Source organism: Lynx canadensis, chromosome A1 (assembly GCF_007474595.2).
Source record: "Lynx canadensis isolate LIC74 chromosome A1, mLynCan4.pri.v2, whole genome shotgun sequence".
Taxonomy (NCBI): Eukaryota; Metazoa; Chordata; class Mammalia; order Carnivora; family Felidae; genus Lynx; species Lynx canadensis.
The window spans coordinates 181,070,210-181,094,925 of NC_044303.2; the positions used below are offsets into that span (position 1 = coordinate 181,070,210).

The 24,716-nt window shown below is 42.9% G+C and overlaps 1 protein-coding gene across 1 annotated transcript in view; it reads right to left on the reverse strand.

The window, feature by feature from the left end:
• Window positions 1–718: 718 nt before the first annotated feature.
• TENM2 (teneurin transmembrane protein 2) overlaps window positions 719–24,716 on the reverse strand; it is a 380,391-nt gene continuing 356,393 nt past the window's right edge. The window contains 4 exon segments of the mRNA XM_032593990.1: window positions 719–1,821; window positions 3,464–3,594; window positions 14,118–15,732; window positions 17,332–17,628. Of these exon segments, the coding sequence (XP_032449881.1) occupies window positions 1,060–1,821; window positions 3,464–3,594; window positions 14,118–15,732; window positions 17,332–17,628 (2,805 nt within the window). The 3' untranslated portion in view covers window positions 719–1,059.

The following is a 24,716-nucleotide window of genomic DNA, read 5'->3' on the forward strand; positions in this document are numbered from 1 at the left end:
TTGTGCCTTGAGGCTTATGTATGTACAGGGTGATCTGAAGTGGTGCCCATTAGCAAGAGTGTCACAATGCCACACCTCTACTGCAACTGATACCCACGAACTACAGAATCTAAACAGACTACACCCTGTAACTGCGTATTACTGTCCACAATGGAATCTTCAAAGACAAAAGAGTATGAAATTTATCTGTAGTGATTATAGCCACCATTTTGAATTAAATTGTACACTCTGCGCTCAAATAAATTAACTCAGGCCGGACTAAGTTGGGACCTGAGAGTTAAGTGCTGAACGGTATTATCTCGCTTTGATTTTTTGATAGTAATTTCCTTTTTGTATGTGTGTTTTTAGTTTTTTTTTTCTTTCTTTAAAAAGTATTTCCAGTGCTCACTCTTTCACTTGTATCCCCCCCTCCCCGGTCGCTACACACAAATCACCCCCAAAGTCGTGTTTTCAATGCACCTGTACTGGTTGAAACGAAAACGTCTGTGGTATTTGTCCAACAAGCAGTCTGAATCGGTTTCCTCAGCTGGTCTGTGACGCTGGCCCTGGTGGATGTGTCTGCGTCGCTCACTGTGGATGAGTGAGGTAATAGAATAGGAGGCCTTCTCGTCTTCACGTCTTTGTTTTTCGGTCGTGTGTACGTGTTTTGTTTTTTTGTTTTTTGTTTTTTTTTTGTGTGTTTTGTTTTGTTTTTCTGTTCTCTTGTTCCTTTTAGACATTTCGCGTCTTTTTTTTTTTTTTTTTTTTTTTTTTCCTGTGTAGACCCAGAACAAGTGGGTCATATTTTAGGGGAACTTGAAACATTTTGTGTGTTTGTTCATTCATTCATTTGTTTTGTTTTCCTCAGAATTTTCAGCCAGGCTTTAGTCTACTTCAGGATGTGGGACTTCTTGCTTGGATAGTAGCATTTGAACTCAAAAAATGTGAGCTTCCTTGCCACTTGGTATCCTAAAGCAGCCCGGCCTTAGTGCCCCTGTTAGGTCTTCATCTCCTTAGGAGAGGAGATAACAGTTACTCCCGCCAAGCCATCCAGACAGGGAATGGCAGCAGATTATTTTGTTACCTCTTTCCCATCTCATTCTGTCTTAAAAACTGGATGTTGCTGCTACTGTCTGCAAGCTCTGGGTATTGCTCTACAGGAAGCACGTAATACCCCTCATAACCTTGCACACGTCCCGTGCTCAGGAGCTGCTGCTTCTCGCCCTCAGTCCACAGGCGGCTCCCCTCTCGCCCATCCCTGGCTTTCTGCTGCTCCTTGGCCCAGGCAGTGCCCAGGGCCCTCTGTCTCGCCTGGTCCAGGACGCGGGCCTTCTCTTCGTCCAGGGTGTCGGGGGTGAGGCCGTAGCGGATACTGAGCAGCAGCGTGGAGTACTGGAATTCAATGTTGGTGAACCTTCGAGTCCTGCCGTTGACCAGCAGTGTGGGCTGCGACACGGTCACATTCACCCCGCTCTCTAGCACCTTGCGGCCGATGGTGGTGCCCAGTGTGACCAGATCACCGTCGGCCGAGCCAATCTTCACAAAGTAGTGGGTGTCCTTGCCTTCAATGCTGTAGTGCATCTTGTCCAGGTAATAGGCATTGTTCAGCACGGAAGCCACCTTGCGGCTGTCCTCGCTGGCAATGCTGGACACGCCGGTAGTCACTTGTCCTTCTTTGATGGCAAACATGACGCCTTTGCCGATGATGGGTGTGGTGGTGGCAAACCAGTGGCCTGCTTTCTCTCGGATGTTGGCATGGAGCTTTTTCGAGATAACTTGCCCTTCCAGAGCCATGAAGGCCTGATTATGCCTCTCAGTTGTCTGCTGGACACCTGTAATGAGCTGTGGGCAGAAGAAAACACAGAAGGCTGAGATGATGGTCTGGGCAGCTCTTTGCATGGGCCAAGAAGCTCATTAAAAAAAGGCTCAGAAAGGGGAATGCTTGGACTCCCTGTAAGAACTAGTCTTCTATCTGTAACGATGCCAGCTAATATGTCCTACCTTTTGAAACTAGCAGAGGCTGGCTGGTTCCCAGTGCTCTGATGGTGTGACCTGTCCGCCTTGTAACTGTGACCCTAACTAAAAAGACAGTACAGAGGTTTGCCACCTTGCTGACATCTATACCCAGGCCTACCCACTTACCATGTCTCTCCATTATTGGAGAAGAGAGAGTCACTCTGCCCTCAGATGGTTTGGCAGCTGCCTTGCACACTTCAGACCCAGGACTATCCTGACCTGTAGGGCAGGGTGTTTGTTTGAGAAGCTATGAACCCTGCTGCTGTGACCTAGATTTTTTTCGAGGCCAATGCCCTGAGCATTCATTAACTTCCTTGGGTTAAGACCTTGCTACTCAAAGCATGGCTAGCAGCAGAAGAATCGCCGGGACCTGCCTTGTTAGAAAAACAGAATCTCAGGCCTTACTCCAGGCCTACTGAGTCAGAAGCTACATCTTAACGAGGCATACCCTAGGTGGTTTGTGTGCATATTAATGTTTCAGAAGCACCAGACTAAGAGGTTCTGGCACTGTGGGCCAGAGGGAATATCCCTGGGCTTTGAGTCATTTGCTTTGGATCCTAGCCCCAGTTCTGCAAAGGGACGAAATCACCATTATCTCCTTGGCCTTGAGCTCTCTACTCACAAATTACAACTCCTCTCAATTGGTGGTTGGGGGACAGGCTGGGATAATGGAAGAGGCTGTGTTTGGGAGGTAACAGCACTTAGATAAATGAGAGAAATGATGGCTATTCATCCACTGAGTGGTCCCTGAAGGGCAGAGCTGAGAGGACGTTGTTCTCAATTACCCACCAGCTCCTCCTTGTCTCTCTCTAGTTACACAGTGTGGATGATTATTCAGAGCAGCTGAGACCTTTCAGACTTTTATGTTGCTGGGCACTGTTCTGTAACAGGGGTTATCTGAACACTGTTGCCCACCCTCCTGTCTGACCGTGCCAGTGTCTCCGCAGCACCCAAATGGAAACTGACCACCTCTCGGTCATCACTGAAAGACCCAAGCACAAATTATGTTCTGAAAACTCAATCTGTATACATTTGGGCCATAAAACGCTGAGGTTTTATGTCAGGCATAAAAATGTTCTTTAATGGGATAGAAACTGCAAACCACAGTTATATTATGTCCCATAAAAGCCAAAAGGGTTATGATCTTATAGGCAAGTGCAGATGGTAGGTTGCTACTAGGTTTCTCGGTGCTATTGTTAATCAAGGAGTGACTCAAGGGTATATACTGAACAGATAATGATACCACAATTAAGGTCATAATTGAGGTTGGGAAGAAATATTTGCTACACCAGACAGGTGATAGCCCTGACATTCGCTTTCCTGGGAAGTCACAATGTTTCAGGCACCTTTTTATACCCAGCTCTGATGTTTTCCTCCCCTACTGATGTGCCCTTGGCTCCCATGCGGTTCTGTCTGCAACAGGGAATGAGGACAATAATTCATATTCTTGGCAGGAACCTCCGCTTACCTGTCCATTCTCACTGGCTTGACTCTCTGACAATTCATAGGGAGGAGGCACGAAATACATTTTGGCTCTTGGGAAGCCAGGAATTATGTTGCTAAGCTGAAATCCAAACATCACAAGCCAGCTTTTCACATCTATGGTGGAAACAAAAATAAAGATTTCTGAATCATGATGGATGGAAAGCAGTTGAGGATCTTGGGGAGAGAACAAAACAAAATGGGTGGTTGGGTGTGGAGTCCAGCAGGGGAGGGAGGCAAGAGCTTGTGAAGGTCTCCTGGTCTGGACCCAGAGCTGCTTTACATGGGTCCTAGGAAGGATGTTCTTCCAACCTTGGTCACTTGATAACCCCCATGTGGTGATGTAGGAGGCCAGTGCTGGCTGAAGATCTAGTTTGATTCCCCTTACTTTGTGACCTTGGGTAAGTTCCTGCCCCTCTCTAAGTTTCAGGTTCTTCAGATGTGAATTGGGATGATAGCTAGACCAGTGTTGTTGGGTTGTTGTGAAGGTTGAAGGAGAAATCCATGTAAAGGACTTGTCACAGTGCCTGGGACATAGATAGCTCAATAAATATGAACTCCTTCACTTGGCAAGTATTTAAGGAGGCATCTGTGATAGGCCAGTTAATGTGTTTGGAAGATGGACATACAATGATCAACTAGATGGATAAGTGATGATTAACACTATGTAAGACATTGGCAGGGGCAGGAGGCTGCCCCGAGGCTGGCTTTTTATAGAAAGGGTGTTCCAAAGGTATATGGAAGGCCCAAAGTCTTCTGGCTCCTGAGACCCTTTTTTTCAGGTACCTACTCTTCAGAGAGAGGCCAGGAGAGTGCTCTTGCATGCCCAGAGTAAGACTTCCCTTCCCCTGCCAGGGTCATGACTGAGTCCCTTGTTTTGGGAATTCTATCTCTTGCCCCATGGTCCTGCTGTCCATTGATTCAGGCTCTCAGAGTAAGACCAAGGCCCTCAGGCTGCCTTGTCTCCTTCCACAGTGATCAGCAGAGAGCCTGGGACATGAATCCCTTGAGCACTCAAAGTCTCACTCATGGCATCGGCCTGGAGCCCAGCAGGAATCTCCCTTTTATGCTCCTTATCCCTGTTTATAATGGGCACCCCAACATCATGCCCTATGTCTCTCCACTTCTCCTACCGTTGCTGGGCCTGGAGGTACAAGTGCTCCTTGTTGCAGTCATTACTGACCCCTGGGCCACTCACTCACCTGCAATTTCTTGGTGATTTCCTGCTCCACTGTCCTTCTCTCCACCTGTTTCTAAATTCGTTCTTAGTGACTTCGTTATATAAGGATTAATCCTTCCAACATTCTGGCCTCTTCATTCCTTCGATGCCCCCTCCCCCAACCCCCATATTCATCCTCTGGACCCTGTCATCACCAATGATTCTGATCTACCATTATCTCAATCATGCACATCACCCTCTGACCACCACCTGGACTCCTTTCTAGTTTACTCATTTTGTAACCTGACACCCATGCTCCTTGATCCTCTCTCCCCCTCCCTGGGACCTTCAAAACCTCCTGAGCTTCTTGTCCCTGTTCCTCAACATGTTGGTCTTTTTCCTTACCTAGCACATATCCATAGCCAATCATTAGAATCATTCCTTGCATATATTCCCAGATCCTGTGTCCCGTTCTCACTTTATCACTTGCTTGGTGAAAATCACAATTTTGGTTAAATCCACATGTTTGCCCATTCCTTATTTGGACCTGTGCAGCTGAATATGTCTGGAGAAACAAACTTAACTACACTGACTGGTGTCCCTTTAAATTCTTGAGCGTGAACCTCAATTGTGCTTTCCTGCTGCCTGACAATATTCCCTTCCTCCATCAGTCAATCTCCCATTCTGCTGGGTGATGTTACATTTCTCCTCTCCCCTAACACCCTCAACATCTGCTTTCCCTTCTCACTAGAGCAGCTGACATTGTTTCCTATTCTGAAAACAAAAACAAAAACACCCTGATGCAGCCAGAGGGGAATTCCCCTAAACTCTCATCACATTTACTGGCCTTCCAGCATCGGTACCCGTATTTCCCACCCTTTTCTTGTTAATCTAGATGAGCTGTTAAAGTCAACCCTCCGTGTGTGCAGTTGGTAGCATCTTTTCTTGCCCACCCAAGGATATCACTCCAGCAACTCTCTCTCTCTTCATCATGGCACCAAATTATTCCCTCTTCCAATGGATCAACCCTGTCAGCATACAAAAATGCTACCAAATGTCCACCTTAAAAGAAATTCCTGGGGCACCTGGTGGCTCAGTTGGTTAAGTGTCTGACTCTTGATTTCGGCTCAGGTCATGATATCATGGTTTGTGAGATGGAGCCCCATGTTGGGCTCTGCCTGACAGCATGGAGCCTGCTTGGGATTCTCTCTCTCTTCCTCTTTCTGCCTTTCTCCTCCTTATGCATCCATGCTCTCTCTTTCTCTCAAATATTTATATTAAATTTATATTAAAAATTATATAAAAATAAATTTATTGTCCCTATTCTCCCATTTGCTACCATCTTTTCTTTCACCCTCCTTGATAAAAACTTCGCAAGATCAAAATAATTCTCTCCACTTCTTGTTTCCTATTCTCCTTTGAACCAGACTTTGTCCCCAACTATTCCACTAAACCAACTCTTGTTAAGGTAATGAATGACCTCCATGTTGCTAAGTCATATGTTAATCTTGGGTCCTTATCTTATTTGACTTATCAGAAATATTTGACAGGTTGAATGCTCCTGCTTTCATTTTCTTCTTGACTTTCTGGCCAACACATTCACTTGCTTGTCCTTCTCCTACTGTGGTAGCCATTCTTTGTCCCTTCTTGGTTCCTCCTCATCTGCCTCATGATCTCCTTTTTAAAAAAATTTTTAATGTTCATTTGTTTTTGAGAGAGAGAGTGTGAGGTGGGGAGGGGCAGAGAGAGAGGGAGACACAGAATCTGAAGCAGGGTCCAGGCTCTGAGCTGTCAGAGAGCTGGATGTGGGGCTCGAACTCATGGACTGCGAGATCATGACCCGAGCTGAAGTCAAACGCTTAACTGACTGAGCCACCCAGTTTCCCCCTCCTGATCTCTTTAATGTTGGAATGCCCTGGACTCAGTCTCTGAACATCTCCACTCTATCTACTCTCACAAACATGGTGATCTTATCCATCCTTAGGGCCCTAGCCACCATCTAAATGCTGATGCTGACTCCAAAATTTATATCTCCATCCTGTGTCTCTCCTTGAACTCTAAAGTAATATATCTAATTACATTTCAAAGTTTCGTCCAAAACTGAACCCCTGATCTTCCTCCCCAAACCTGTCCCATCACAGACTTTTCCATCCCAGATAATGGCCCCACTCCATCCTTCCAGCTACCATCCTTAACTCCTTTCTTTTCCTTGCTCTCCACATCTAAATCTACTGATAAATCCTCTACTTTTTTTTTATTGAGGTAATATTCATATAACATAAAATTCATCATTTTAATCATTTTAAAGTGCACAGTTCAGTGGCTTCTAGTATATCCACAACGTTGTACAACCATCATTACTCTTTAATTCCAGAACATTTTCATCACCTCAAAAAGAAGCCTTATACCTATTAGCAGTCGTTCTACATTCTCCTTTCCCGTCAGTCCCTGACCACCACCAAACTGCTTTCTATCTCTGTGCATTTGCCTATTCTGGACATTTCTTATAAACGCAATCATACAATATGTGACCTTTTGTGTCTGGCTTCTTTCACTTAATGTATTCAAGGTTCATCCTTGTTGTAGCATGTACCAATAGTTCATTTCTTTTTATGGCTAATAATATTCCATTGTTTGTATATACCACATTTTCTTTATCCATTCATCAGTTAATGGATATCTGGGTAGGTTTTACTCACAGATTTTTGTTTGAAAACCCATTTTCAGTTCTCTTGCTTATATACAAACTTAGGTGTGAAATTGCTGAATTGCCGAGTAAAGGGTGAAATCCTCTACTTTTACTTTTAAAACAGACCCAGAATCTGTGTCCATTTCTTGTCACTTCACCACCTTGACCTTGGCCCATCATCCCTCACCTGGACTTCTAAGTGGCCTCCCTGCTTCCATCTTGCTGCCCCACAATGTCTTACCAGCATAGCAGATAAGACAGAACCAGGCTTTATTTTATTTTTTTTTTTTTAGAAAGAGAGAAGTGAGAGAGCATAAGCAGGAGAGAGGGGCAGAGGGAGACAGAGGGAGAAACCCAAGCAGGCTCCATGCTCAATGCAGAGCCTGACGTGGAGCTCAATCCCATGACCCTGGGATGATGACCTGAGCTGAAATCATGAGTCGGACATTCAACCAAATGAGCCACCTAGGTGCTCCCAGAACGAGCCTTTAAACCTGGAGTAGACCATGCCATGCCTCTGCTGAGAACACTCCAGGAAACCCCCTTTTTTTTCTCAGTGAAGAAGCCAAAGTCTTCCTACTGGTCTATAAGGGCACTCATTATCTGTTGGACCTCAGGTTCTCCCTTTCTCTTCCTTGCTCACACAGCTCCAGCCTTGATGCTGTTTCTTGAGCATGTCAGGCACGCACTCATCTTGGGGGCTTTGCATCGACAAACTCCTCTGCCCAGAGTGTACTTCCCTAAAAGTATTTTCTGGCTTTCTGACCTCTTTTAAGTCTTGTTCAAATGTTGCCTCTTCAATAAGACAAACCGAACCACCACATTTAAAATATGTCCCCCTTCTCCACCACCAGCAATGCCAAGTCCCTTACTCTGTTCCTTGTCTCCACCCCTCTGTCCCTAAAGTAATCACATTCTAACACGCTGTATCATTTGTGTACTTATTGTTTACTGTTTGTCTCTCTTAGAATGTAATTTCCTTCTGGGAAGGGAGGTAAAAGCTTTGTTTTATCCACTGATGCCCTCCCAGGTCCTATGATAATGCCTGGCACAAAATAGGTGATCGGTAAGTTTCCATGGAGTGAATGAATGAAAGAACACTGAATGTATGTGGCAAAAGCTGCCCTGACTAGTGTAAATTTGACAGAGGAACTAATGGTACCTAAGAGCATACTTCTGAAGAGGTTAAGAAGACTTCCTGCCCTGGGACTGCTGTGAGGGTTTTAATGTTAGCTTTGCTACTAAATATATAGGCATAAAAGAACCTTCTGATGAGAGGGAATCTGGGATCCACAGTCCATCCATCATCCTTGGGCACAGACTAGTTCCTTCAATAACTTGGTAACTACTCTGTTAGGGATAGCCCATATAAGAGTCATTTAAGAATACAGATTTGCAGTTGCCTTAAGAAGTGTGTTTGCATCAAGCAGAGAGAAGCCTGTCTCTAATCCAGCAATGATCCTATATTTACAGAGCACCTATTCTGTGCAAGGTAGGTGCTGGCTGCTGTGGAGGATAAATTTCCCCACTTTGGATATTCATGGTTACTCAGTGCAATTGTTTTGCCATATCCAGGTATTTAGTTACTGATTGAAAAAACAAATCTGCCTGTTCCATTTAAGCCCATTTTATTTTTACTTTCTAATGTTTGTTTATTCATTCAAGTTTATTTATTTTGAGAGAGACAGAGCATGAGCAGGGGAGGGGCAGAGAGTGAGGGAGAATCCCAAGTAGGTTCTGTGCTGTCAGTACAGAGCCTGATGTGGGGGTCAAACTCATAAAACTGTGAGATCATGACCTGAGTCAAAAATCAAGAGTTAGATGCTCAACTAACTGAGCCACCCAGGCTTCCCTCAAAATAAATAAACTTAGGGGAACCTGGGTGGCTCAGTTGGTTGAGCATCCAAATTCTGCTCAGGTCATGATCTCACGGTTTCCAAGTTTGAGGCTTGCATTGGGTATTCTGTCAGCGCAGAGCTGGCTTTGGATCCTCTTTCTGTCCCCTTCTCTCTCTGCCCCTCCCCCATCATGTGCATGCATGACCCTCTTCCCCCCCTCAAAAATAAACAAACTTGACAGCACGCAGGTAAATGGGGAGGGGTAGAGAGAGAATCTCAAGCAGGCACCATGCTGTCAGCACAGAGCCCAATTCAGGGCTTGAATCCGCAAACCATGGGATCATGACCTTGGCTGAAATCGAGTTGAATGCTTAACTGACAGAACCACCCAGGTGCCCTCACTTAAGTCCATTTAAAAAAAGAAACTTTATGTTACTATCATAAATGGGAAAGCTGACTCACTTGATGCAAACAGAATAACTGTAAAATTAAAGAAAACAAAGCCATGCAATTAAATTAGAGAAGGATTTTTGTTACCTGAGGGAAGTCTCAGACCTGCTCTCTCTGTTAAAAGGGGGAGATTGGAAGTGTTAATGAGGTGTGAAGTACACACCAGCAGTGGGTGGAGACTCTTTCCTAGACTGGATTGGAAGAATAAAAAGCACTAAAGAGGCGAACTCTCCTCATCTGTGTTTCCATGTTCTTTAATACCTCATCTGTACACCATATAAAATCATCCTGTCTTTCGTCAGGGGCACATAGGGTATGTGGGGAATTCCCAGAAAGGCATGAGAGGTCTTGCTCTCAAAGACTCTCCCCATCCTGATCTTTTCACTGCAGAAATCCCTCCTTAGTACTCAGGAGATGATGTTGAGAACCCCCTGCCTTTGAGACTGGAAACTTTAATGGCCACTCCCATGAACACCCATAGCACAATTCATCTACCTTCTTTTTCTTTCCTTAAAGTTTCTAACGTGGCTTAGTTTCGGAGTCTAAACCTATTCTGAAATGTTTATTCACATTCTCATCTCCTCCATTCTGCTAGAAGGCACTTTCAGCACCACACAAACACCCCTCTTCCTTTTTGAAGTAATTAGTGTTATCTGGTGACAGGCTCCCTAAATAGTCTGTAGAGAGGGAGCCACTGGGGCAGGAGCCAGCGAGGTGGACGCTCCTAATGGCTCATTACTGTCCTTCTCTCATGTTCTTCAGAGTACGTGATTATGTTGGGGCCACGGAGCATACTGTCTGTCTCTGAAAACACTGTCAGAACAGCATCTTAGGTGTTAAGTGTAGATCTGAGAAGAGGGTAATGTGAGAAAGAGGTTGCGTCTCCCTCTTCACTTAGGGAAATTAAACTCCACAAAACCCTATCATGCTCACAGATGCCTGAGGTTTGTGAGCCCACAGACCCGCCAGGGAGAAGAAAGGGTGGAAAGAAAATACAAGTCATGGCGGATGACACCTAGGACATTTGCTTAGCTCACATCTGTCTGGGGCTTCAGGTTTGCCGAACCAGTGCCACTCAGGCCAGAGTTTGGATCTGTTTCAGGGTGGATCTGGAGACCCCTCCCCACATTCCTTAGAAAATTATGCAAAGGTGGCATCTCCACCCTTCACCTATGAACTCCACTACGTTTGTGGCTGCCTGTAAATAACAAATGCATCCCTATCCTTTATTAGCCTTAGCACTGCGCTAGGCATTTCGCACTTCAGGACTCATTTACTTTTCATAGCCCCATGGGGTGGGCGCTATTATCACCCTTTTGCTGATGAAGAAATAAAGCCTCAGAAAGTTGAAGATCTCATCCAAGTCACACAGGAAGTGAGGAGCAAGGCCAAAACTGGGGTCTTGAGGTGTACCTAGGGTTCTAACATCGGAATGAACAGGACTAAATTACAGGCCAGACATGGGGATGGGCACAGGTCCCCATTTGTTCGGGACTGAGGAGCTTTCTGTGATGTCCAAACTGGAAAAGACGGAGGCCCTACAGGTTGTTGGGGGAGGGAGTCTGCCTCCCACTATGTTTTTTTAGATCCTTTCCCCTAATACCTGTTTATCACAGATATATTAATTGTCAACATATTACCTTAAAAAAATACTTGTTGGAAAGGGTGCTGCTTAGGAGCCCATGGGTGGGAAAAGAACCACTTCTGGCCTTTCACCCCTTTGGATGGCTACACCTCTGCTCCAGCCTGGATGTCTAACGGGCACTCAACACTGCCCTCTTTCGTACTTGGTTCTCAGGAGGAAGCAGAACCTCCCCCCAGCCTCAGCAGCTGCCTCTTGCATTCAGAGAGCTCTGTTTCCAAAACATTCAACGATTTCTTTTGAGCACTGGTGAGAGAAGGTTCTGTTCTCTGTGTTCCTCCTGACTACATCTTAATTACTTCTGCTTAAATTGTGAGCGGCAAGTTCAACCACTCTGCTTGTCTCCTAAGTGGCAAATTAAGACTAATTTAGATGGGGTTTACAGATTAGCCAACATTCAAACAGCAGAGAATGATTTGGTGTTCTCTGCTGGGATCCTCTCTCCAGGGGGCAGCTCATCTTGAATGGGCAGCAGGTGTGGGCTTGTGCCTGCTATGACTCTGCCTGAGCCCTCCTTTCCCCAGCTTGGACTGTTCACATCAGCTCTATACACGTGCTTCTCTAATGCCACCTTTTACTTTAGACTCTTTTGAATGGTTTCTGGATTCAATTTTGTTGGACTTAGTTTTTTGATTCCCATTTATTGAGTCTCCATGAAGCACTGGAATGAGGAAAGGCATATTGCTTTTCAGAAAATTCTGATAATTCTTTTTTGTCCTTTTCAGAAGAACCAGGAAAATAGCTGAGGGGGTCAGTGAGGTTGACTGTGCTCTGTGGATGATTTTGTTTGGGCCTTGGCAGCTCTAAGTGTCCATTCAGCCCACTCTGAGAAGGCTTCCTTTTTATTTGACACTAGCTGCCTCATCCCTAAGTTATCCAGGGCTTTGGGAAGCACAGTCTGGAGGGTGAGGGAATTCTTTTCCTAAGGCTAAGATAGGCATGGTCTACCTTCCTATTCTCATTGCTTCCTATGTCTTGAACACTCTTCCTTTCCTTCCACCTCTTCATAAAGGTCTCTGCTCAAATGTTGTCTCCTCAGATAGCCCTCTGTGAGCACCTTTAATATAGGAGAACTTTCCCATCATTCTCTGACTAAAACCTTATCCTATTTTATCTCATAGCACTTATTTTTACCTGATATGTATATGTATATGTATGTTTTCCTGACAGGTCCTTTAATCTGAAACTGCAGTGAAATGGGGGATAAAAGTCATGCTGAGCCATGGGGAAGAGAGATCATGGCAGGACCTCTCAATGAGGTGTGGTGGGGAGAACAGGAGGGAACTAGCTTGCCCATAGTTCCTGTGCTCAAGGGGCACCAGCTGCTTCAGTTGTAGGGGGAATGCTGGGCTCAACTTCAAAGGCTCTGGAACTTGATAATGAGATACCACATGGCCACAAGTTGATCTTTAAGGTCATCTTTCTGTAGCATGGGACACTGAGGGCAGCCCTGTGCTCAACTAGTTGCTGCTTCCATTTCTGAGAGTGGGCAAGTGACCCCTGGTCACCTGAAGGTAAGGACCTTTTGGGTTTGATGTCTTCTTGGCTCATGGCCAAGAGCTGTGGGTTTCCCAGAACTTGGAGGGTCCTGGACTTGGGGTCCTTACTGTTACTACTCTATAATGCATGGACAGGTGAGATGACCCTGGCTTCCTTGCTGAAAGTTGGTCTCTTTGCATCTATCCATCCATCCATCCTGATTTTCTTATTTTACTGAGGATAAGGACTTTATCTTGTTCTCCACTGCATCTCTGGTACTTAGTCTATGTTAGATATTATGAAAATATTTGTTGAATGGGTGAATGGATGGAAGATAGATGGAGGTATGTGGATGGATGGATAGGGACCCTCATTTTACCAATTTCTCACTTTTCGTGAGGAAGTAGATTATTTGTCCTCCTCAGCCTCTCTATCCATACCCTTCTCCAAGCTTCCCATGTCCTTTTGACTTTTTTGTTCATAGTATTTCTTTAGCCTTGAGCTCATATCTGCCAACCCAAATCCCCTTCATTCTTCATGCCCAGTATGACATGAGGCCCTTCTATGCACTGTGTCACGGTTTTCAAATTTGAAGTCATCTACACACACATACACACCCCTTTGAGAGAAGGGCATTTGTCTTGTTCATCCTTGTATCCCTAGAATCTAGCATAATGCCACTGTACAAATGCTTGTTGAATAGGTAACAGACATCTATACAGTAGCACAGATTTAATTCTGCTTTGCATTATCATTGGCTGTTTGTGTTTGTATCTTGGCAGCCTGGTTGTGAGGTCAGGAACTGGGTCTTAATCATCTCATGCCTATGGTTAATGCTTCATTTGTCAAGATAATAGTAATAGCATGAGCAGATACTCTTTTATGAATATTGATTGTCTAAATTTGCCAGGCACTAAACTTTACCTGTATTAAGTACACTTACTTCTTGCAGTTACCCTGTGGGGTTAGTTTATTAGTGCCTTTCACAGAGAAGAAAACTACAGCTCAGACAGTTAAGACACTGAGCTCAAAGTCCTTTGGCTTGTAAGTAGAAGAGAATTTGAACCAGATATTTCTGACACCAGAGTCCCATTATTTCCCCCTTCATAAGTCTGCTTTCCTCTCTTGGGGTAGGAAGGGCTCTTATAAAAGCTATTTCAACTAAATGGGCTTGAAAATGGTCAGGACATCTTCAAACAGATCTGAAGACTGCTCTGTACTGGTGTCACGTGACTGTTCTAGATACTGTACAGACCAGTGTTTATAGCTCTCCAGGATTCCCCTGTCATCAGAAGTAAGACCTTCTTTTGAAGTTTCTGACAATCTACCAGGACAACCACCCCACAGGGAGCCACTGCCCAACTGAGGTGGTAAAGTCCTCACCTGTCACGTAGTTCTTCAAATCCAGCTCATTGCTGAGAGGATTGTTGCTCTTGAACATATACAAATTAAAGGGGGCTGGCTCCTTGCCCACGTTTTTCCACATGGTATAGTCTGGAGAGGTCCATCGTCCTGCCAGCACATCATAATCACGCTGAGTGAAGTGGACCAGCTTGGTCAGGGGATCATAGAGTCCACCATGGAAGCCAATGACCATCTGGAAGTCAGGGTTAGAGTCATAATAAATCTCCCCATAGGCCGTATACTGCAGTTGTTTGATCATGAGACCATTGATGCTGAACACAGCCAGAGGAGTGCCTGTGTTATCTGAGGCAACGTAGTACTCCTCCCCACTGCTGCTCTCCATGGCAAAGAGGTGACCTTGGAGGTCATAGTAGAGTGAGGTTATCTCTGAGTTGGAGTGATTATAGACATGGGTGATGCGGGTTGGGTTGTGAAGGTCAGAGTAGAAATACTGCAGGTGGTGGCCCAGGTTGGTCTTGTAGGAAGCCCGCCGCCCCACACCATCGTAGCGGTACTGGACACTCCACCCACTGGCCTTGTTGTAGGCTCTTGTTAGGAGGCCCTTGGAGTTATACTCAAAGATGTCAGCCCCTCTCTGGCACAGATAGCCATCATCATCAATTTTGTATTGCACATCACCGAGTCTGGTTATCCTATCCCGGAGATCATAGCGCAGGGGCATAAGGCGCACACTATTTCCCGGGTTCAGCAAATGGAGGTTCCCATTGAGGTCATAGCTATAGCGCCAGGTTGGGCGGTCATTGACAGCCACACTCTGGAGCTGCCCATCTCCATCATAGTCATAGGTATACTTTGTGGTGTTAGCATAGGGCCCCAGTTTTAGCTCCCTCTTTATCACCCTTCCCATACTGTCATACTGCACCGTCATCCAGTACATAAGGGACCGAAACATCTCATACTGGACTTCCTTGATCCGCCCGTGGGTGTCAAAGTGTTTGCTGAGGGTCATTACAGCAGTGGTGATGATCTGGTTGATGTCATAATAGATGACTCCAAACTTGCCAAAATGCTCCACCTTGCCAGAAATTTCATCATAGCGGTAGAGGTCAACAGGAAGGGGAGTCTCACTTATGACGGGCTTGATGCTTGCAATCCGGAAGCTGTTGTCATGATAGGTGTAGTCAAACCTGGCATTGACCATGCCTTCCTCAGAGAACCTGTAGATCTGCTTGTCCACAAGTGGGCCAATCTTCCGGTACCTGATTGTGCAGGAGAAACCTCCACTCTGGAGACTGACCATTTTTAAAACACCAGTGGTCTCATCATAACCAAAAGTGACAGCAGTACTGTCATAGACAATCTCTGATAGCTTGGAGAGTTTCCCATACTTGTAGAATACCTGACGCCCAGTGCCCAAAAAGGACGTCTTGAGGATGCGGCCATCATCACTGTAGTCAAAAATGACTGAAGCATTGCTTTCAGGGGGATTATAAATGTTGCGGATGTAGCCAATGGAGGTATGGGTGGACATGCTGTGCCGGGCGACACTGGGCATGGTGACGGCGTGGAGACGGTCGGAGGAGTCATACTCAAATATGTACTGACGCTGACTCTGAAGCAGGAGGACCATAGACTGGAGGAAGGAAAGAGGGGAGGAACATATGATTTGGTTCTTTAGGACCAGGCACTCAAATGGACAGAATCTGTTCCATTCCCCAAAATGGTAATTCAAAAGCCATGGAAGGATGGGGAAGTTTATACCAGAGATTATGACTAGATTGATTTCACTGGGCATGCTAACTCTGATGGATCATGGTCACTACCCAGACCAGTGCTTCCGAAACTTTACTGTGCATATGAAATAACCAGGGATCTTGTTAAAAGGCAGATTCTGATCTAGTAGTTTGTTGGGGGAGAAGGGGGGATCTGACCTGAGAATTTGCTTTTGTAACAAGCTATCAAGTGATCCTGATGTTGGTTGGACCATACTTTGAGTAGAGAGGGCTTGAAGGACTGAGGTGATAGGCACTGAGTTTGCCTCCAGGCTCAAACAAGAAATCCTGTGATTGTTTAGAAATGACTACCATTGGCCCAGCAGGAGACAGGTATGACACACATACTATGCTTTGATCACCCCTCATTAAATCTAAAGAGAAGGTATATCTTCCATTTATAAAATACTGAGAAGATTACATAACCCAGAATCATCAAATTTGGGGGGGGAATAAAATGGCCTCAAACTTCAGGCAATTGGGAGATTCTTGCCTTCTCTCATCAACCATTCTAGTATTTTGTGGCATAATGAGAACAGGATTCAGGGGTGACCAAAGGGACGACAGCCCCACTCTTATAGAGAGGGTCACAGCTCTGTCTACAAGTGACTACTGTAATTGTGAGGCAAGAAAGGAAGAAATAGAAATGGAACCCCTATCAAGGTGAGTACAGATGAGAGGTCCAGGCTGAGCAAGCCCCCGCCTAATGACTAGATGACCAGGACAGCCTTCATGAGTCTTGACTTGTGCCCCCAAGGATTCCTTCCTTCCTTCCTTCCTTCCTTCCTTCCTTCTTCCTTCCTTCCTTCCTTCCTTCCTTGATTTTATATTTTATATTTTTAAATTTACATCCAAATTAGCATATAGTGCAACAATGGTTTCAGGAGTAGATTCAACCAAGGGATCTCTTCTTACTGCTGCTCCAACCTGACCCTTTCTCACACAAAGACCTGAATCTGGCACTTTCAGACACAGGGAATTAGGTAGAGAGAATCCATTGGCTGTTTCAGCCAATAGGTCAAGTAGGAGGATGTTGCTCTGTGTGCTTGAGATTTAGGCAAAATTCCCTACCCTGATAGCTTAACTTCAGGCAAGGCATAAATGAATCACTGCATTTCCAATTCATAAATAATGATTAGCCGTGATACCAGTGGGATAATTCTGTCTGCTTCCGCAGCACTTTTTGGGGTTTTTTTTTGGGAATAAAATTAGACAATCCATTCTTTTTGCCATTACTGAGTGTCTAGCACTTTTTTTCTTTTGGTAATAGTGATGAGCTATGAATAACATTTTCCTTCAGATTTTCCTCCCTCCCAGTGAGGATGGAAGTGTGAGGGGAGACCTTGTAGAGTCAAAGTAAAGATGTTCAATGTCTTATGGCAAAGCATATCAGGTCGCTTAAAAAGAGGAGTGTGAATAAGGGAAAGCTCCAGCTGAGTGAGGGCAGCACGTTCACTTACCTTATCAAGGTAGGAGTAGCTCCACACTTTCCCATCAGCAAACATGCGGGACACAATTCGTCCCTGCTTGTCAATGTCTGTCCTTTCACTCATGGCTCCACGCTGAAGGCCAGCCAAGCGCCCATTGAAGAAGTATGAGACATTGACTGCTGCCAACCCACTACTGGGGAGCCAGAGGAATGGGCGCCCCACCTGGTCATAAATGATCCTCAGAGTGAACTTCCGGTGATCATCATAGATCTTTTCTGTCCGAATATTCCGGTCATAATCAATGGACAAGAGATTTCTTCCATGGACCTAAGAAAACACAATGGGCTTGGTATGAAAGATAACACCTGGGCATGTTGGCTTATATGGAGGACATGGCTGGCATGGCTAGGGAATGAGTGTGCGTTGGAGGAAGAACCCACCTTGAAGTTATTTAGAGTAGTGTTTTCTAAACTCCTTTACATCATGGTACACAAAGAAAATGGTAACATTTGTAGGGTGCACTAGGATACAAAATGAGGCTGCTTATGGTCAGGGATGACTAATCTGGGCATGGCTGCCCTGAGCAGTTATGTAGGCCATGCACTACACAATTATAAGGAATGCCATCATGTCATAGAGAGTGTGAATGGTGAAAAATGTGCACTGCACGAATTAGCCATACACAATAGCCCTGGGCACTGGGGTTCTGACTGTTCTGCCTGGCCACCTTGGAGAGCAAGATAATATGTATATTTGCACACTTTCAACCCTCTTGTTTTTTTTTTTTTTTTTTTTTTTGGCACATCACCAGCTGAGTAGCTAATGATCTTTAAGAGCAGATGCCAAGATTTCTTCTGAAACTCAAGTAAAGGTAGCTAGGAGGGTGGGGAGGTTGTCTAAGAAATCCATATTTCGCAAAGACCTGGGAATAAGAAGGCTTATTGCTATGTGAACCTCTTTACTCCTATCTAGAGAAAAATCTTGCCACTGTCAAGGATGCAAGATATCAGTGGAAGACCTTATCAGGGCTGGGGAATTCCAACAAAGGGAACTGATTTACTTAGATTTGAAAGGAATAGTGGAACACATCTAGACATAATTTAATAGTTATTTAGAAGTTGATCTGAACAGTGAAGAGCATCTGTCCCAGAAGGCAGAGGTGGGTGACTAGACTCTGGTTAGGGGCAAAGGAGAGGGACTCTTGAGATTCAGCTAGTCTTGACTGGATAACTGGAAGTGAATAAAATGAGGCTGACTGAGCCCAGGTTCTTTCAACATAATTGGTTGCAAATCCAGACGTCCCTGGGGTGACTACTGAAGGCAAAGGAAGATGTACACAGGCAGAAAGAAAAGTAAGAGACATCTGGTACCTCCTTACCTTACCTAATAATTTAATAACTCCTAACAATAGTAATGATGATGGTGATGTTGATGATGGTGGTGGTGATAACTTTAACACATGCTGAGGGCTAGACATAGGCATTGTGTTAGGTAATTTGCATCTCTTGTCTGAGTTGGTGCCCACAAGGACCGCTTGACAAGTGAGGAAATGGCCTGAAGCAGACAAGTTACATACTTGCTCAAGGTCACATAACAATGAAGTGGTAGGGTTGGCCTGGAACTTAGGTCTTCAGACCTGATCCATTTAACCACTTAAACATTTAATCAGCCATACTGATTCATGTATTATATATGCATTGTCTGCCCTGAGGTGTGAAATGCTGAGGAAACTGTAAAGCATAGCATAGCCCCTGAAGTCTCCATGTTATAGCCTGAAAATACCACAGACTTTTGTTTTCTAGGGTGCCTCATTGTACACAGGTAAAGAACTACATTTCACAGCTTCCTCTGGAGAGATGGGTGGCTGACATGATGTAAGTGGTAGTTGTCATCTGGGTCTCCTGGGAACCTTAAAGGAGGATGACATAGCTATGATACAGACACCCTTTTGTTCTTCCCACTCTCCTCCTTTACCTGGGTGAAATGTGGTTATGATCCCTGGAGTTCTAGCATTCACCATGTAAATATGGGTGACTTTGAGAATGGAAGTCTCAAGGATGATGGTCATTCAGAGAGAGTCTAGATCCCTGTTGACCTAGGTGTCTTTAATGGTCATCCATACCAGCCATGAATGGCTCACCTCTAGACTCTTTTTATGTTATAAAAAATAATAAGGCCATATCTTATTTAAGCTCTTGTTATTTCTAATGCCTGTTACTAGCAGTTGAGACTGAACTAAACGAAGCCCCTCATACTTTGGCAGGTACTGTGCTGGGTACTTTATATACCTTATCCCAGTTTAATTCTCACAACATAGGTAGAAATTATTTTATATATGGGCAGTTGAACTCAGAGGGGTCATAAATCTAGATAAGTGGTGGAGGCTGGATTTGAACCCAGGACTACTTGACTCCTCAAACCATTGCTATTTCCATGGAGTCATCTCAGGGAGAAAGGGATAAAACACTTGAGATAGAACATTTTGGAAAGAAAATGCATCAAAGCATGGATATAGGAATAAAGGTGGTGAGCTGTTGGGATTGAGACCCCCAACTTCAAGTGGAGGATTCATGCAATCAAATGTGCAGCCATGGGGAAGAACAGTCAAGAAAGTAAAGGGAGAGTGGTAGGATTTTTAAAAAACATGTCCAAAAGTTAATGCAGTCAGAATTATTGAGGATCTTGATCCCAAATTAGAGTCATCATATCCAAAGGAAACCACTAGATGGGGTCAGAATGATAAATTCCTCTGGAAAAAGAAATTTGGCTTTATTGGGTTGCTTCGTTTGGAACAAATGCAGAAGGCCATCAAAATTCTTAATCCTATGAGTTTGAAAATTTCAGTTTAAGACCTTGCCAACATTTTATTAGGCAGAATGAATAATTTGGCAACAATGAGGAAGGATTTTTAGGGTTTCCTGAGCCAACTGCTGGGGACTCCTTACCATACCTCTCTATTTCCCATCTCCTTGGTCATCCTTCTATCCTCTTTCCTTACTAATTTTCCTTTTTTTCTTCTCTTTGCTAATATCATACAGCTCCCTGTGCATTTATTATTTATTGAGCATTAAATCTCTGCTAATGTCAGGCTCGGTGCCTCCTCTGGAATGCAGGGATGAACAACACCAACAAAGCAATGCATTTTGAGAATTTATGATGGGCTTAGTGTGTTCTCAGAGCTACCCTTGTTTTATCTTATTTAATCCCCACGACACTCTCAGGCAAGCACTATTATCCCCACTTTACATACAAGGAACAGATAGGTTTAAGTGCTCTGTTCAAGCTTATACAAATAGTAAGTGGTGGAGCTAGGATTTCAGTCCAGAGCTTGCTGTCTTCACCCCTAGGCTGTACCACCTCAATGACCAGCTGCTCTCTATCAGGCATGCAATTTTAAGCCACCTGTGATGCTCTCTCAAAGCACTGCTGATGGGCTGATTCTGCAGCTGCTGAATCAGCCCCCTAGGGAATACGGGCTGGATGATTCTGTTGTGTACTCTTGGTTAAAATACAGTCGGATTAATAAAAGTCCCTATCTTCAGCTACCTGAGAGAGACCAACAGGCAAATCATATAAATAACAATAATATAATAGTATGTATATGTATCTGTGTATATATATGAATATATACTATAACATGTAGCTGTAGGAGAGAACAACATGTAAATCGTATATACAAGCATGACTATCATTGTAACAATTATATTAGTATGTGAGGGTGCTAAGACTGCAGAAGGAACTGAATAGTGGGCAAAACCAGCAAAGGGGTTCCTAAATTCTGACTGCCAACATTTGGGTTTATTGCTACTACTTAGAACTAACAAGGGCTCTGCCCCTGGCCTGGGTGCATCAACCAAAAAGAAGTAATAACCATTACTAACCATTAGCCATTGATACTTTAAGCTGGGATCCACCATGTCCTTGGGAATGCAATTTAGTTGTAGCACTGGTTCAAATGAACTTTACTGAACTTTATTTTCCTCCCCCTAACTTTATTGACATATAGTTGATACACATCACTATATATGTTTAAATTATGTAGCATAATAGACTTATGTGTATAATGAAATGATTTCCCAAATAAGTTTAGTTAATATCTGTCATCTCATACAGATAATGGTTTTTATTTTTCTTTAAAAAATTTTTTTTCACTTTGTGATGAGACCCCTTAGGATTTTACTCTCTTAACAGTTTTCTACATATCATACAGCAGTGTTAACTATGATCACCATGCTGTACATTATATCCCTAGTACTTATTTATCTTATAACTGGAAGCCTGTACTTTTTGACCACCTTCCTCCAATTCCCACCCCCACCCCACCTCTGGTAACCATAAATCTGATCTCTTTCTAAGTTTTCATTATTTATTTATTTTTAAGATTCCACATATGAGATCATACAGTATTTGTCTTTCTCTAACTTATTTCACTTAGCATAATATCAAGAACCATCCATGTCATTGCAAATGGCAGGATTTCCTCATTCTTTATGGCTGAATAATATTCCATTATAAATATATACAACAACTTTTTTATCCCTCCATCTGTTGACGAACACACAGGTTGTTTCCATGTCTTGGCTATTGTAAGTAATGCTGCAATGGACATGGGAGTACAGATATATATTTGACATACAGCTTTCATTTCCTTTGGAAATGAATTCCAGAAGTGGAATTGCTGGATTATATGGAAGTTCTATTTTAAAAATTTTGAGGATCCTCTATACTGTTTTCCATAGTGGCTGCACCGATTTACAGTCTTACCAACAGTGCACAAGAGTTCCCTTTTCTCCACATCCTTGCCAGCATTTACTCTTGTCTTTTTGATGGCTGCCCTAACAGGTGTGAGGTGTTACTGTGGTTTTGATTTGTATTTCCCTCACAATTAGTGATGTTGAGCATCTTTTCATGTACATTTTGGCTATTCATATATCTCTATGGAAAAATGTTAATTCAGGTCCTTTGCCTATTTTATTATGCATGTATGTGTGTAGGTAGGTAGGTATTCATTGATTCAAGTAATCTCTATGCCCACGTGGAGCTCAAACATGACTCTGAGATCAAGAGCTGCATGCTCTACTGAGCCAGCCAGGTATCCTCCCCACTTTGCCCATTTTTAAACTGGATTATTTTAATTTTGCTATTGAGTTGTAGGACTTTTTAAAAAAAATATTTTGGATACTAACCCCTTATCAGATATATAATTCATAAATACTTTCTCCCTTTCTTTAGGTTGTCTTTTTGTGTTGTTAGTTGTTTCTTTTGCTGTGTAGAAGCTTTTCAGTTTGATGATGTCCTGTTTGTTTATTTTGATTTTGTTGCTTGTGCTTTAGGTGTCGTATATTTATAAAAAAAAAATCATTGCCAAGACCCATGTCAATGAGTTTTTTCTTGTTTTCTTTTAGGGATTTGATAGTTTTGGTTTTTACATTTAGGTCTTTAATCCATTTTGAATTAATTTTTGTGAGTGGTGTAAGATTTGGGTCCACTTTCATTCTTTTATATGTGAATATACAGTTTTCCCATCACCATTTATTAAAGAGATTGTCTTTTCTCCATTGAGTATTCTTGGCTCCCTTGTCAAATATTAGTTGGCTGTATATGCTTGGGTTTATTTCTGGGTTCTCAATTCTGTTCCACTGGTCTTTTTAAAATACCACTACTGTATTAATTACTATAACTTTATAGTATAGCTTGCAATCAGGAAGTATGATGCCTCTTGCTTTGTTTTTCTTTCTCAGGATTACTTTGGCTATTCATGTCTTTTGTGGTTTCAAATTTTAGGATTTTTTCTCCAACTTCTGTAAAAAATGTCATTGAAATCTTGATAAAGATTGCATTAAATCTATATATGCCTTTTGGGCAATGTGACAACCATGAAGCAATATTTCATTGTTGTGAGTTGCATTTTCCTGAAGATTAGTGATATTGAGAATATTTTCAGGTGCCCTTGACCACTTGTATGTCTTTTTGGGGAAATATCCAAGTCCTTTGCCCATTTTTAAATCAAGTTACTTGCTTTTGGATATTAAGTTGTATAAACTCTTGATATATTTTGGATATTAATCCTTTATCAGATGTATGATTTGTAAACATCTTCTCCCATTTATAGGTTGCCTTTTCATTTTGTTGATGGTTTCCTTTGCTGTGCAAAATTTTATTTGGTGTAGTCCCAATAGTTTATTTTGGCTTTTGTTTCCCTTGCCTGAGGAGACACACGCATGAATATGTTACTAAGGCTGATGTCCAAGAGATTACTGCATGCTTTCTTTGAGGAGTTTTATGATTTCAGGTCTTAATCAACTTTGAATCTATAATCCATTTTTATTTACTTTTTTGTATATGGTGTAAGACAGTGGTCTAGTTTCATTCTTTTGCATGTAGCTGTCCAGTTTGCCCAGTATCATTTATTGAAGAGACTGTCTTTTCCACATTTATATTCTTGTTTCCCTTGTAGATTGATTGACCATGTATGTGTGGGTTTTTCTCTAAGCCTTCTACTCTATTAATCTATGTGTCTGTTTTTGTGACAGTATCATACTGTTTGGATTACCTGAGTCTTGTAGTATATCTTGAAATCAAGGATTGTGATGCTTACAGCTTTGTTCTTCCTCAGGATTGCTTTGGCTTTTCTTTTGTGGTTCCATACAGATTTTAGGATTCTTTGCTCTAGTTCTGTGAAAAATATTTTGTAGTTTGATTGGGATTGCATTGAATCTATAGATTTTGTTGGGTAGTATGGACATATTTGACAATATTAATTCCAATCCATGAGCACAGAGTACCTTGTCCTTTATTTGTGTCATTTTTATTTTTTTTTCATCCATCTTATAATTTTCAGAGTACAGGTGAAAAACCTGTTTTCTGGTACACCTCCTTGGTTAAATTTTTTCCTAGGTATTTTATTTTTTCTTAAAATGGCTGAAGTTTTTTTCTTATTCAGGCTAAGTCCAGGAAACTCTCCAAGGTAGCTGCTGTCCTTCCAGGATGCTTTAATATTATGGTACTTTTATATAGATACAAACTTCTCTGACATCTCTTTCACTTCATTTTTTAAATTACTTTTTGATTTTTATTATTGACATATAGTTGACATATAATATTAGTTTTAAGTGTTAACATAGTGATTCAACAAATGTAAATGTTACTCAATGCTCACTGTGATAAATGTAGTCACTGTCACCATACAATGCTACTACAATATTATTGACTATATTTAATATGCTGTACTTTTCATCTCCATGACTTACTTATTTTATAGATGGAAGTTTGTACTTCTTAATCCCCTTCACCTGTTTGCCCTTACCCCTAATCCCCTCCCTTTGGCAACCACCAGTTTTTTTCTATTTATGAGTTTGTTTCTGTTTGGTTGTTTGGTTTTTTAGATTCCACATATAAATGAAATCATATGGTAT